Source organism: Struthio camelus, chromosome 2, assembly GCF_040807025.1.
Source record: "Struthio camelus isolate bStrCam1 chromosome 2, bStrCam1.hap1, whole genome shotgun sequence".
Taxonomy (NCBI): domain Eukaryota; kingdom Metazoa; phylum Chordata; class Aves; order Struthioniformes; family Struthionidae; genus Struthio; species Struthio camelus.
Window position 1 is genome coordinate 144,549,998 of NC_090943.1, and position 16,062 is coordinate 144,566,059.

A 16,062-nucleotide genomic window follows, 5' to 3' on the forward strand; every position below is an offset into this window, starting at 1 on the left:
AGGGACTGGGAATAAATCTTGTCATACTGATGCTCTGACTGCTTTTAGTAGGAAGTTCTGGCTGATATCTGCACAGCAGTAAGGCTTTTATCTCAACGTTTCTGTCTTACTGCATATGTAACTTTATATTAGAACAAACGGTTATCTAATCCTTCCTTTACCTGGAAGTTTAATTAACATCTTACTGCACAGCTTTAATCTTAATGGTATCTTACAAGTGACCAGCTGAAACTTGTAGTAATCTCCAGTATTTAATCCTGAGGAAAGATGCTAAAGAGCTGCACGTAACTGGTTAACAAAACCGGTCGATGTATTTAAAAAAAGTAAATTTTGTTAATGAGCTCTGTAAAGATTCTCCAGCCACACTGGAGATTATTGGTCAGATGATGCTTAAAATCTTGTCACTTCTCATGGTGCCTTTTTACATTGCCTGTTGTCATGAAATATATAAACACAAAAACAGGTGTTGCCCTTTTTTTTTCTAGGAAGTAAGCTGCAAAGATGCAATGTGCTATACAAAAAGCAATAGCAAAGATATTAGTCTTTGAGTAGGAGATGACTGCGGATCACTGATCTTATCTTGAGTAGTCAATTCAAATACATATTGTAGTACAAACATGTTAATTGGATTTCATGTGCATCTCCTAAGCAAAAGAATGCCGAGGTTACAAACTAAGCCATCAGAAGTCAGGAGGCATTGAAACAGCGCAGCCTGTAAGGGCTGTGAGTGTCTGTAGGAATCTGGGAAAGATGCTGCTTCACTTTGTTACTGAATAAGGGCAAGTAATGCATGTTGGCTGGCTTCAGTGGACTGTGTCCTCTGAGCTCTGCCCCACCTTAGTTTTGAAGGATCCCCTGTGACTGTAGCACTGTTTATTTCACTAACTGTTCTGGGAGGGAAAGCTTCAAATGCTTAGGCTACTCTCTCTATTTTCCTTCCCGCTCCCGCCCCCAACAACTTTCCATTTGTTCACCTTTCAGTTCCTGTGTTCGTTTCACTTGTGCCTCTGTTCCTGGCCTCTGAGGAAAGCAAATTCTCAGTTTCTGCAATACGGTGAAGCTGTGGCAGGAATGCATTTTTTGACTAGGAAGAAAAGCTACTTTTTTGTTTTGGTTTGGTTTTTTGGCTCCTTCACTTGAGGAGGCCTATGCATAAGTAATTCAATGTAGTATTTTCCGTTATGCACTGTACAAGTATTTTTATCTGGAGGAGGAAGTAGTCCTCATTTTGTTGGTCTCTCTTATGCTGTGCTCCGAGCCTGAACATCTTAACTTTTATAGGTGTGCTTTTGTTCGTATAGGTGGATAGGTAGTTAGCCTTTGAGACTTCGGAGACTAGTATTACTATGGTTCAGCCAACCACCCAATTTTCAGGTGGAGCTTGTTCGTGTGAAACTTTGTTTAGATATCTGGAGGGAATGAGGTGATGGGAATATTTGGAAATACAAGCTATATAGGAAGACCTATCCTGATAATTGTGGTTCAAGAGAAATATCCTGTTTTGCTTGTGTAGTATTATGCACCATGTTATGTTTAAAGTTAAGGTAGTTTAGAAAAAAGCTATCTCTTTGTAGCCGTTCTGTTATGGCAGTTCAATTTACACAGCTCTATTTTTGGGGGTTTATAATTTGGCTGTTAAAGCTAGTGGCAGAGGTTTAAATTGACACAGAATTCAGCTTGCATGTAGATATGTCTGCATTTTTTGTGGGCAATAATTGCTTGCTTTAGCAGCAAAAATAAGGGCTACTTAAATGTGTTGGTTTTCACTGTGTTTTTTTGTTTCATTTTTCATTTCAACCGTCAATTTCTCTTTAAAACACAATTTGGATTTAATTCAGTCCCAAGATACATGTTTCCCTTCCAAACTGAAGTTTTAAAATTACACTTTGAAATAGCGATGGAGAAATTTGTATGTACCAGCTTGTTGTGTGCACTTTTGCAATACCGATCACTTAACTATATGTTCTTATTACTGGTTTTAGTCAAGTGGAAGTTAAAACAAGGTTTTTATTTAAGAGCGATGATTATTTGCTGTTCGGCTTCAGTATTCAGATAATCTTGATGTTCTTCGTCTGAAATGTGCAAGTTCAGAGAGCTGGAATGCAGAAGCTGGTCTTGTTTAAGCTGGACCTGTTGATTAAAAAGGCCGCTTAATTTGGTGGAGGTGAAGGGAGTCCATTTGGCTAGCCATCTTGAAACTGCGTGAATTTCAGTGAAACTCAAAGGAGAAGCTTGTTTCGGTACTGCAGGCTTAGTTTTGTACTCTGAAATTATTTACGGTTAGTCATTTGAATCTGATATTTGTGTTTTGAGAGAGTGATCCTGGGCATACAGTTAAAAAGGAAGCTTGTAGGGGGCTAAACTTCTAAAATGAAGACTACTACTTCATCTTAGTCTGAGTTTCTCGTTTACTGTTTGGGTTTCAAATATGTAGACTATTACAGCTGTTTTTCCCAAAGATATCATGCTTTTCAAGTGTTAGAGCAGTATTTTTTTTCACACTTTTTTCCCTTCATTTTCTTCTGCAGTTTGGTCGGACAAGTTTACTGCTATAATGTTTTCCTTATCCTTTGTCATGTTCCACCCACACCCTGACCTGTCTTTGTTTTTCAATCTGTGATGAAATTCAGAAGGTATTTGGAGTGATTAACGTCTTCTAACACTATGGCTTTTATGCTGTGTATTTTTGTTTTCCACTCCAGACTCTGTATGGGATATAGTAGGGCCTCATGTTTTACTTATTTTGTTTTCCTTTGTTTTGTAACATGATTTCATTTAAGCCTATATGGAAGAAATGCTGCAACGGCAGCAAAGTTGCTGGTAAAGCTAGTATATCTTCTTGTCCTCTACTCAGGTCAGTCAGCTGAGAGACACAAATCAAAAGGAATTAATTCAAGTGTTTGTGGAACTACTTGTCTATTTCTGCCTGCTAGTAAGACAAGGTAGCATCTCAGAGGGTTTGAGCGTGATAAAAAAAGACTGACTAAGGTCAAAGGGACTGGGCTTTGTGCTTTGAAAATGCAATAAAATTATATGGAAGAGTCTGTCAAAATTGGAGACCAATCAAGTAGTTAAGCTGTGCTTTCAACATTTAAGAAATTTTTAGTATTATTTAAGATGGAAAGTCACCTCAGAAACTGGAGGTTGTTTATAGATGGTGTTTACACTGTGCAACAGTCTAATTCATTTGGTGACTAGGTGGCTTGTTTAGATCACAACCAATGAATCTTCAAGTCAGTTGTCAGCAAGGAAAGCAATAGACTCATTTGCACTTAACTAGAAAGCCTGTAAAAAGCTTTTTGTTTAACCTTAAATTTACCTGTAGTTTAACACATTTCATGTCCTATTTACCAAAGATGCTATTCTGGAATTTTTTTTTAATGTTAGTTTTTATCTTGAGCCTTGCATTTTTTTTTTTTTTAACTTAAATCCAGTCACTGTCCCTATCTTAAGCTGTAAAACCAAATTTGGCATACATTTCAGGTTAATACCACTTAACTTATTTTAATGACATTAAAAAGCTCCTGTGCTTTTTGTCCTTTGTATCAAAGGTGATCATATAATCTTGATTAGACAAGTAACTTTTAAGGAGTCACCAAAAAAAGAAAGTGGTGTAATAGGTCAGTTCTCTGAAAAATAAACCTGTTTTGGTGCGGGCAGAATGGATTAGTGTGTGAGCTTCTTTGTGTCTGTCTTTCAGTGCTTTGCCTGTCACGCATAATTAGCCAGCTCTTATAAGTGATGTGGACAAACTTTACATCAAATTTTGTTAGATGGTGCTTGTTTCAGCCTAAAACTTCAGGTTGAAATAGGAATGAATAATAAAGATTTCTTTATGAGAAATCTAAAGAATATGAAAGCTTATTGGTGCACTAAGGAAAAAAAATTATATACTCATACACTGTGTTAAGAATTTCAAAGATGATTATGTTCCCATATCTTAATGGAAGTTACTGTTTTATTATCTGATATATTGATAGTCTAGTGGACTCAGTTTATATGGACCACGTGACATAATTGATGAGGTCATATAAGGAACATTGCCTAAAAATTTCATAAAGGAGTCAGCAGTTAGTAACACTTAAATGACAACTGAGCGTGCTCTATTTCAGTGAAAGTTTCCGATAAAAAAGAAAGGAAGTAATAATCTAAGAGGTCTATCGAGTTCATCTTTCATGTAATGAATTATTATTGGGAAGGAAATTAAAAAACAAAAAAACGATTTTGATATTTGAGTACTTGGATCTGAGTTGAGACTTCATCATCATGCATTAGTGCCTCTTCTGAGAAATCACTGAAGTTGGTTTGAAAATAAATGTGACATCACTTAGCATCGAAAGTTGTTAGGTGAAATAATACATGAAAGAACGCTGGGGAAGGTAAAACAGAACCCTTTTAAGAGCCCAGGGAAGAGGTGTGCGGTGAGGGGAGGGTTAAACTTTGTATTTTTCTACAAATTCTGATCATCGGACTTCTGATTATGTTGTGTGGATCTTTTGACAAGTGAAAAATTGTCTTTGTCCATTTGTTTCCAACCTCAGGAGCAATTTCTGAAGCATTTTACTTGTAACCACTGTAGCTGAGGAGTACTGAGATGCTTGCTTAGATATATCCCATTTTATGTCAATTCTAAGCTGCTTTAAGTTTGATGCAATAGCAATTTGAGTATTTTTTGTGTGTTAAGGTTCTTGTTACCCCAAGATGTCACACTTCACATATATTGCATTGCTGGTGAAACTAATTCTGTAGGTTTAAAAATATTTGACGTAGCAAACTTTAACTTAACAAAAATTTGAGGAATTAAAAGTTGTGGTTTTAAAACTTACTTATTAATATATTTCAAATGTTAGGTTCTCCAGTGATGTTCAAAGCAGATCATTTCTGAACATAGTGCTCCCCTCTAGAAATGCCTAAAAAAAGGCGTGTGTAAGGATTGAAAGAGAGGATGCAGAGTGTCGGAGAGGAGGATGAAAGCGGAGTGGAGAAGACATGCACAAATAAAAATTCATCTGTCACATCATGCAGTAGGGCTACCACTGGTCAGCAAACGTGTTTGTTTTAGCAGACTTTTACTTTGTTGTTGGAGGGCGTAGTACTATGAGGTTCGGAGAAGTAACTTCTTTATGTCAAACTCTTGTTTAGCATGTTTTTTGATGATTTTTTTTTCCAGCTATTTTTCAGATATACTTATTTTTAACAAATATTGGAGAGTTTCTCTTGATGGTAGCTAGTTATTGGCTGCTTCTGAAACATCTTTCTGAGTAAAGGGTGTAGGCAGCATTCATTGTGAATGTTCATTTCCATGGATGTCTTTATTTGCATAGCATTTACTTGGATTTCTTCATCTAGGAGGGGATGGGGAAGATGCATTAAAATAAACCTTTCTTGGAGGAGAAAATAACAGCTGAAGCAAAATGCTGCAAAAAAATAAAATGAAATGTCTGAAGTTTCTCAAAACTCTTATCAATTTCTCCCTTTTTCACTTTCTAATATGTTTAATCGTTCCTAATGCGTTAATGATGCTTGTTTTTATTTTGATTGAGGAAGACTAGAAAAAAGTTTTATACAAAGTTTTACACTAAAATGAGCCTAGGGCCTTTAATGTTTAATGTTAATTAAAGTAGGTTCAGTTTTGTTCTTTTTTGTGCTGTAAAAAGGTATCTGAAGAATTTTTACAAATTTTATCTTGGAAATTAGCTTATTCATTATGTTTAATTTTAGGAAATGGTGCTCTTGCAGAACATTCTGAAAATGTGCATATTTCAGGAGTGTCAACGGGTAAGTCATTTTTCGTAATGTTTAAATTTCATGCATGACTTAAATAGTAAATATTGAAAGCCACCTGGTATCTTATGAAGAGATATTTGGCTATAAAAATTATTACTGCCTTTTGCAGCATGTAATAAGGAATGAAGCAACTGGAACATGGAAAAATTCTCATAAGATAAAATTGATACCTGCATGCTCATGAACAGATTATGGCTTTCTAAGTGGACTGCTTAATTATTTTTCCATATAAACATTGAACTAAGAGAAAAGTTGGTTTAAGATGAATTGGTGTTTTCTCTCCGCAGTGAAGTTTTTGTGAAATGAAATTTATTAAAATGTAATTTTGGACACTGTTACTATCAAATAATAAAAATCCAGGAGTTATGCATTTTGCCTGATTAGATTGAAGCAGTAACTGAAACTACTATACACTTGGCTGCACAGTTTCTTTAATAAAAAAAAAAAGGGGGGGGGGAGGAGGGAATTTAAAACTCATAAAACTGAGAAACTGTTGAGATGCTTGGAGAATACAGGGTACAATAGCGACAGACATTGTTCAAAGGTTGCTACGTTCTCCTGTAGTAAACTGAACCCAATACTTCACGACAGTTTTACTGATGTAAGTTTTGGGCCTCATCAGCCTCAACAGCTGCAGTTTGGAATATTCTGTACCAGTGATATGGATGTATGTCCATTAAGGCATTGGGTGATACCAGTGTATAGTCTTTAGTTTTTAAACAGCATCAGCTAAGCCGCAGGTGATGTTTTACACTTCTATAGTACAGATATATTCAGAATATGTGGAGTTAGGGAAGTGAGAACTCTCAATGTGTAGAAGACTACAAGCCTGATGCTTTTCATGGGGAAAATCCTACTAATCCCTGGGTTAGTGATTTTGGTTTGGAAAGTGATTTTGAAACCCTGCTTCTAAAATAAGAGTAAATAAGCAAACTCCTCCTTTTGACTGCAGTTTGCACATCTTGCTATAACTATTCATGTAGTGTAGCTTCAAATATTGAATTGCTATTTGTATACACAGTTAGATTTTTAGATGTATATATTGTCAGTGGATGGTCTCTGTCACACCATACTGCCTTCTCTTTCCCTTCCATTTCTTGCCACGCAAAGACATGTCAAAGTCTAATTGGAATAGCTGTTTCCTGTCCATTCTTCTACTGCATCATCAAAAATGTTGTTGCTTTTCAATGTTCAGTAATGCACCAAGCGTCATATACGGTCTGTTTCTGCACACTGTAAATGATAAATAACAGCACGGGTACTTGCTGCTCTTGAAACAATTGTTGCTGACGTTGGGTTGTATCCAGCAGCGAAGACAGGCTAAAAACTAGCTATGCAGTTTTCAGGATATGTTTCAGCAACCCCTCATCCTTTTGTTTACTGCAACAGTCTGTGTCACAGGTCACAGTAGAGCAGAAAAGCCTTTGCTGGGCGAGAGGTGAATGGAATTTGTGACTCTGCTTTCAGTACTTTGGCCAGCATGCTCCAGCAGGCAGTGCCAAGAGGAGGAGAACACAATGTACTTTCTATGCGATAACAGCAGCTGGTAAAGAGACCTTTAGCTCCTGAGAGGAAAGAACCGCTTTCCAGCTGGGGGAAGAATAAATATCACACTGTTAAAGTTTCTTTCTCAATGTAAAGTGAAAGTTCCTCAATGTAGAATTTTGGGATGTGTGAGGGGTTTTGTTAGTGAAAACCCGAAGAAAGCACGAAGGCAGACCCAGAGGTGCTTTCCTCACGTTTGTATGTATAGGTGTCTTGCGGTGTAGGTGCATAGTCTAGGTATAAAAGATGAGGATGGACTGTATATGATTTGTGAATTCTTTTGAAATAATCTGTGGGTTTCCCAAACATTTTTTTTGAATTTGCAGATTATATTTTCATTAAACATACCTGAACAATTTTCATTTATCAGGAGAATTTAAAGTCAAGGGAATTTTAAGTTAAATAAAACCAAAGACAGCTCACTTTTAATCCTTCTAGGTCCAGCTTTGACTTGATGTTGAGACCAAGCAAGAGATGTCTTTAGACAGTTGCTACTGAGAAGGGATTTAAAATGAAATGATTTGTCTTGATGGCAGGTTTCCTGTCATACTGCCACTGCAAAGCTACATGACTGACCTAACTAAATTATATTTTAATAGCACAGACTTCTGTGGTCTCTGGTAGTTATGCTTCTGCTGTACATTATACCTGCCAATGTGCAGGTACACCTCTAATATGTGAGCACACTTTTTCTGCTAACAGCAGTAAAGGAATGTTGTCTCTTATATATGAGCTATCACTAATGAACCGGTGTTTATGCCTTTAAACCTTGAAAAACTGAGAAATATTTTGAGGCAAAAGACACGTACTGTGCCTAATTCTTCAGGAGTACTCTTTGGAGTATGGGGAGCCATAACTGTCACAACTGTAAAAATCATTTTCCTCTACCTCCCCTGCCTTTTTTAAAAAAATAAAATAAAAAAAACTTCAACACTGGGAAAACATTTTGTTCACAACAGTACAAATTGCTATGACTCCTTTTTATCCGTTGTGTCTCTGTATCGCAGAGCAAAGGGCATTCTAAATTAAAACTTTTCAGCTTGAGCTGGAGGCAAAGATTCCTTTGCCGCCTTCTGCAGCAGAGCTCCAGATCAGACTTGAGGTGGGTCCCGAGAGTTACAAATGCAATAATTATCCTCCCTGTTCATGGTTTAGACTTTATCACAACATTATTCTCTTTCTACTCTAAGCTGTTTTAAACTCCTTCAGATCATTTATCCAGCCGCATTCATGTCCTTACCATGTCCAATATAATGCATGCCTTATCATCCTGTGGTTCACATTGAAAGCTAATTCTTTTATCTTCTCAACTAATCTCCTGGCATTACTGTGAAGATAAATCCCTAATCTCCCTTTCCCTGCTTTTCTGAAGTGACTGTTTTCCTTGACATGTTGTTCACTATTACTACAGGTACTTTACTTCTCTAGATATCTTGCTAGGTAATTTTTGTATAAGTTTCTTGTTTATTTTCTTGTTGTAACTTGAAACTCAAATGTTATACCATAATATTTTCATTAGCCCTCTTTTCTTTTCCAATAACATCCCTTAGGTAGTTTGTGGTCACGCTCTGCAATGTGGGGAGATGAACAAACTTCAGAAAGAAGGGAATAAGGAAGACTTTTCTACAGCGTGTGCTTAAGTCTGTAAGAAAATCCAAATATACCAGAAAGCCACGTACAGGGCTTATGTCCGCTATGTTGCACTGTAGTCTGTGAAACATCTTCAGTCCTAATTGCAGCATTGCAATCTACTGAGCAGAGATGTGAGGCCAAAGTAGCGAAAAGAATTACAAATAGGTGGTTAATAAAGGAAAGAGTGTTAAAAAAGATGGGAGATGCATGAGCAGAGTTGCACCAAAGAATGTAGCGGTGTAGAGGGAATCGAGAGAAAAGTCAGTAATGCAACGCCTGTCTATAAATGCATTGTACAGGAGAGATTCAGTCCCTCCCAAAAGGCTTGTAGCCACCAGCATGAGACTTGAAAATAACTTGGACTTGCATCACTATGCATCTTGATTTCTGTACAATTTGTGTGTTGTGCTCCTGGCTCAGTTACAATCTCATCTCCTTTTTTCTGACTCTGCTAGTTTTCATTCTGTTCTTCGCTGTGTGTTTTGTAATGCTCTTTGTAAATGACCTCAAAGCTGGTCTATGTTGCTATAATTTTAAATTCCCACAGACATAGCTGACCTATACCTTGGTCGGATGCCTAGAATGCTGCTAGCAACTGTGATTGAAATTAGAAGTGCAAAATCTCCATAACTTAGTGGAAAAATGTTGCTATCTGTATTGATAGACTTTCTGAGGGTGTGATACATTGTCAATTGAGCTGGTTTTTTTGATTCCCTTCTTGATGTCATTGACATTCCCCATGTTTATCAGTGCATGAATAAAATCAATGTTAAAATACTTTTGTCAAAAGCTTTAGAAGAAACATATGCTAACTGAGCTGAAGTTTAGGAATTGTTTTAAAAGGCTTGTTATTAGTTTTATATAGTAGATGTACTTTAAACTGTATTATTTTAAAATCGAGTGGACCTTTTTAAAACTCTGAGAAATAATTCTGACAGTGCAGCTTCTACGCAGTGAGTAGTCTTTGCTTTTATAAACTCTTGCACTAATGGGAAATGCCTGTTGTCTCCTTGGTTAAGTAATAGATTAAAATGCATGAAAGTATACCAAGTATGCAGGTGTACTTAGGTTATGTAGCTACCCTTTGGTCAAGGAACTTGTCGTTCCCTTTTCATGTCCATTCGCTGTTACTTCTTGCACCCTCACTGTTGCATGCAGACCTTCTTTAGCGCTCGCTTTTCTCTCTTCTGTAGTATATTGTTCATTCTGTTTTTGGCACCTGTGATCATCATCCTTGCTTCCTCGTGCCCTCGTTACTCTACGCTCTTGCTTCTAATGTTGGACAGCGCTGGAAACATTTATGTGTTGCCATCAGCTGTTTGGTGTTAGTTTCAGTGGAAAGAGAGAAAAAGCCATGTTAAGTAAGAGAATAAAGAAAACATAGGGAGATTAACCTTTATTTGAAATACCAGTTAAAACATGAATGTTAGTAAAACTGGAAGTTGACAGTGTACCTGAAAATATTAGCCTGGTGTACAGGATTTCCACATAGAATTTCTTTCCCTGAAACTTGCCTAACGAGTAAACGCTATTGCTTGTGCCACTCCTGCAGGGACTGGTTGAGTGAGTGAGTTATAGCTGTCAGGGTGCATGGTGCCAGCACAGGAAGTGGCAAAGCTAATTTTGGAGTAGTTGCTAGCTGTGTTTGGAGGTCTCTGTTCAACAGACGCATGCCATATGTACACTTACGGCGTGTTTAGGGTTTTTTGAGGTGAACTTTGTAAAACTAAATGAAGATAGGTTCTCAGTTAGGTTCTCGATATTTTGATATTCCAATGTGAGATTTTTTTGTCAAGTTGTTATCAGAACAGGCAAATTTAAAAGTTTCCTTGGTGGCTCTCTATGACGAATCTAATACGTCAGTTTATAGATATCCAAACTCAGAGGAATGTTGTAATGGTATAAAATTTGTCTGGAAGCAACTTATTTTAAGCTGAGCACTATTTCAGTCGTAACCAATTTGTGTGTGGAATTGTTTGCCGAGATTTGCAAGTTGGGTATAAAATGGTTTACACACACTTTTCCTTTTTTGTATGTGTGATTTTTTTCATTCCTGTTAAACATGCTATTTAACTTAAGCATTTATTTGTGAATAACTACTTTTTCTTGCCAGTGCTTGTGTTTCTCGACTGAACAGATGCAGAGCGTATGTACCCAGACCACACAGACACACAGACACACAGACACACAGACACACAGACACACAGACACACAGACACACAGACACACAGACACACAGACACACAGACACACAGACACACAGACACACAGACACACAGACACACAGACACACAGACACACAGACACACAGACACACAGACACACAGACACACAGACACACAGACACACAGACACACAGACACACAGACACACAGACACACAGACACACAGACACACAGACACACAGACACACAGACACACAGACACACAGACACACAGACACACAGACACACAGACACACAGACACACAGACACACAGACACACAGACACACAGACACACAGACACACAGACACACAGACACACAGACACACAGACACACAGACACACAGACACACAGACACACAGACACACAGACACACAGACACACAGACACACAGACACACAGACACACAGACACACAGACACACAGACACACAGACACACAGACACACAGACACACAGACACACAGACACACAGACACACAGACACACAGACACACAGACACACAGACACACAGACACACAGACACACAGACACACAGACACACAGACACACAGACACACAGACACACAGACACACAGACACACAGACACACAGACACACAGACACACAGACACACAGACACACAGACACACAGACACACAGACCCTGTTGCGAAATGTCGTGGTGTTAGAGCACCACCTACAGGGTTTACTGCAAATTAAAACAATGTCTGCGAACAATTATTTGAATATTCCTGTACGAGAATGTCTTTATGTATTTTGAGATTTGGGATTTTTTTCCTCCTAAAATGTTTGAACAGTTCCTAAATTCCATAGCCAAGTATATTAATACTTAACTATACATGAATTAAGTTCCAGTATTGAAGTACTCCAGTTTTGAAAAACTACTTAAAGCAGTATTTTCTTAAAACTACAGTTGAAAAATAAATATGTTGAGATTTGTTGTCTGATAAAGAGAATGCAGGAAAGTCTGCCAACATTCTTCTTTTAATCCTTTTTAACCTATTTTCAGAAGCATATTTTAATTGCATATTAAAATATCTTTCAGTAATAATAATTTAATAATTTAACTGTGTATTGCCTAGTATTAGAGCTAGTCAATAATTTCAAGTCCCTATACTCTTGAAAAAATAACCTGAAAAAAGGTCTTGATTGTGGAGGAAAGTGGAAGGAAATCAATAACCTGTTTACAAATTATTCCTATTATAAATACAGTTCATTTTTAATATCAGTTGGTCATATTTGTTCACCACATCAGCTTTGATTTGTCATTTGATCAAATATATATTCAAAATTGAATTCTTAACGTTCTAAGTCTTTTGACGATCAGAAAATAATGAAAATTCCTCCAGATCTGAAATAGCTCTTGTGTTTGAACTACTTCTGCGCATAACTGATTGTACCATCAGTAAACTTCTAGAGCTCACAGGTTTTGGAGTAGTTGTGATGAAACTTTAAAATAAAAGCAAGGAGCAGAATTATTTTTAATGTGTTTTTTGACCTTTGAAACTTCGTGGGTCGTAATTTCAAGCTCTGTAGTTGGGAGTGTTCTGGCCTTTCTGTTTATATGAAGGTTGTGAATGAGGTATATTCACAACTGTTGAATGTAAGGCTGTTAAGGGAAAAGGAAGCCCAAAATTAATAATCCCATTACTTGCAATAAAATCAGCAGAGCTGTGAGCGCTTCAGTGAAAGGAACAAGTTACTGAGTTAATGCCATTGCAGAAAGGTACACCTATAATAAAGTAAGAATACAAATGGCTTAGTTACTACAATTGAGTAGAATTAGTACTATAAATAAAAGCTTTCTAGTCCATTATCAGAAATGCAGTTGCACAAGCCCCTTTTGTAGACCTAACTTTTAGTATTTATAAATGAGGTGTGCAGCAGAAAGTGCCCTTTTTCTTCCAAGCGTTTGGAATCCTGTAAATGAAGATCATTTCTGTGCCAAGGGCTGGAAGGGAGCATTTAAATGATGGCCAGGTGCTGGCTCTTCATAAGGAAGTGAATTTCAACCACTTGATTATTTTGCTTTAATTTATTTTTCACCTTCTTAATGCATTTGTCGGTATAAGGTGTAAATGCATAGTTAAATTGCATTGAATCTTTGTGAAAACTGAAAGTAAAAATAGGAAATATAAAATATTTCACTTTATTAATAGCAATGACAAAGTCTGCATCTTTTAATCTGTAGTAGTAATTGACATTAGTATAAACTTCTGCACTGACAACATTTGAAAACATCTTTCAGCTAATATGTTGTGTCTTGTGCCTATTATGAGCTACTCTAGACACTGTTTTTATTGCTACTGTAGCTAACTCGCTGTGATATTTTCCTTGATAAGTTCTGGTTTGACTTTATCCTACTCACTTTTAAAAATTCGAATTAGTTGCATTGCTTTCATTATTATTACTTCATTATTTTTAGCTTGTGGAGATAGTACAGAACAAATTAGATCACCGAGTGGGACAATCACAAGTCCAGGGTGGCCCTCTGAATATCCTGCGCGAATCAACTGTAGCTGGTACATCCATGCAAACCCAGGGGAGATCATAACTATAAGGTAACATTTATCCTGTATCAACCATATGGATTGAAGAAGTTTTGACAGACTTTTTTTGACTTCCAGTTGTGTATACACTAATTTCCTCTGCTTACCTGTAAATGTAGATCTGTTCTGTCTGTTTTTTTGCTCTTCCTTTTGTCCAATTTGGTCTTACATAGCCATGTAGCATTTGTTTCCTGGACCTCCTATTCCATGTATTTATATATAGAAAAAAACCTTAGATTTTTAAAAATTCTGACAACCCACAACTTCTACTGAAAGCAGTAAAAACTACTGGATGATTAAAGTGGCATCCATTTCAATTGGGTAATTTGGAAGCAAACTTTTTCCGAAGAATAGGAAAACTGGGACAAAATACAGACAGTTATATAAATTTGGAACCATATTTTTTTTGAAGCTAATAAGAAAGTGACTCTAAGTAGCTTTTTTTTTTTTGACGTTATAAACAGGCTGTTCATATGAAGTCTATGTGGTTTATATTGTAACAGTGCCAGTATTAAATGATACATTTTAAAGGCAAAGGTGATCATTTTCTTGCTAAGGTAAAGACTTTTGCTGCATCTTTACCAAAGGAAAGATGCCTCTTTAGCTGCAAATTTACTTCAATTTCCGGTACGGACCTGCTGACCTAAGAAGAAGGGAGTATCTTTATGAAATATTTACTTTGACATGAGTTACTCTTTTAAAGTACTAACAATCTTTGTGCTAAATATCTATATTAAACTGGCATAAACGCACAGCAAAGTTGGTGAAATTGTTCTTCTAAAAGACAGCTTTCTAAAAATTTCTAATAGCTAAACATTTTTAAAAGCCTATATTTTAATAAAACAAGATTTTTTTTTTCTCTCACACTGCTCTCTTCCACTTGCCTATCTAGCGTATATTTCATATTTCATTTCTGGTTTAGTGTTCTGTTGTCTTTGCTGACCTGTTTTTGCCCAGAAAGTCTCTCCTTTGTGCTACTTTACCATGGCAGCATGTCTTCCTATAGTGTTAGCCAAAGCTTGGGTAATATCTTCCATAACATACCTTTCTGGTGTAATTGAGTAGTGCAAATGGGAGCAAGTCTTACCTGAAATCATATTTTGGAACTGTTTAGGTGTACTTAGAATGTCAAGACAGGTTGGCTGAAAGTAATATTAGCTAAAATTCTGAAATTTGGTTTAAATAAAACCACTTAGTAATATATAAAAATTACTAAATGAGATTCATAAAAGTAATTTCATGACCAGAATTACTTTAAAACTTGCTTTAAAATGAATGTGTGTGGTTTTTTTTTTTGTAGCAAAACTAAACTTCTTAAGTAGCAGGTACACTATTTTAGATGACAGAAGGGCTTGTTAGTGTCCTCATAATGTCAGATATTGTCACCACAAAGTGAATAATAGGTGAATACCTGGATAGAGAAGCCATTTTTTTTTACTCTATACCAGAGGAGTACTTTCAGCCAATTTCCACTTCTAACTGCAGTAATGTATTAGCTTGGTTGTGTAGTATCCAGTTTAATAGCAATTTTGACATCTGTTTTTCAGCTTTCAAGATTTTGATGTTCAGGGGTCACGGAGATGCAGCTCAGATTGGCTGACAATTGGAAGCTACAAAAATATTGAAGGCTACAGAGCATGTGGCTCCTCTATTCCTTCACCATACATCTCTTCACAGGATCATGTTTGGATCAGATTTCACTCAGATGATAGCATCTCCAGAAAAGGCTTCAGATTAGCCTACTTTGCTGGTATGTTGCGTATAATAACTAGTACAGCTTTATGGTTTTGGTTTTTTTCCCCTTTTACATTTTAAGAACTACTAACCTTGCAGCACTTCGTGTAGTCTCAGAGTTTAAACTCAGAGTTTATATCAGAGAAAAAGGGCATTACAGAAAGTATTTTAATCACATAACATTTCCAAAAGCTTTACATTCTTAAAAAATTGTATTAAGATGATAGACCATTCTAGCCAAGTAGAGGCTCATTTTGCACATGCAAAAATTCTGTTTGGATAATTCAAATATGCAGTGTAAGCTAGTTATCAGTAGTAATAGTTTGAGGCTGCTTTGTGGGCAATTCTTGGTCTACTGGCTCCATTTAGCTACTCCAGTAGCTCCCCAGAGAGGAGGAAGCCAGTCATGGGTAAAGAATAGTTCCAAACTGTTTTCTGCCCTTAAGAGGTATTAGAATTGAATGTAATTATATAATCATGGTGTTTTAAATCCTGATAATCAAAAATACTGGATTAAATTCTTCACTGTGTTTGTAATAGTTCTAATACTCTTGCTCCTTCCCAGTGTATGCCTATACTACATTCTCTGGCCTGCTCCAAATCTTTGC

General features: G+C 36.6%; 1 protein-coding gene across 1 annotated transcript in view; it reads left to right on the forward strand.

Moving 5' to 3' along the window:
• The window catches only part of LRP12 (LDL receptor related protein 12), a 54,137-nt gene that overhangs the window by 21,842 nt on the left and 16,233 nt on the right, over positions 1–16,062 (forward strand). The window contains exons 2-4 of the mRNA XM_068932842.1: positions 5,722–5,778; positions 13,597–13,732; positions 15,268–15,470. Coding sequence (XP_068788943.1) covers positions 5,722–5,778; positions 13,597–13,732; positions 15,268–15,470 — 396 coding nt within the window. The remainder of the gene's footprint in view (positions 1–5,721; positions 5,779–13,596; positions 13,733–15,267; positions 15,471–16,062) is intronic.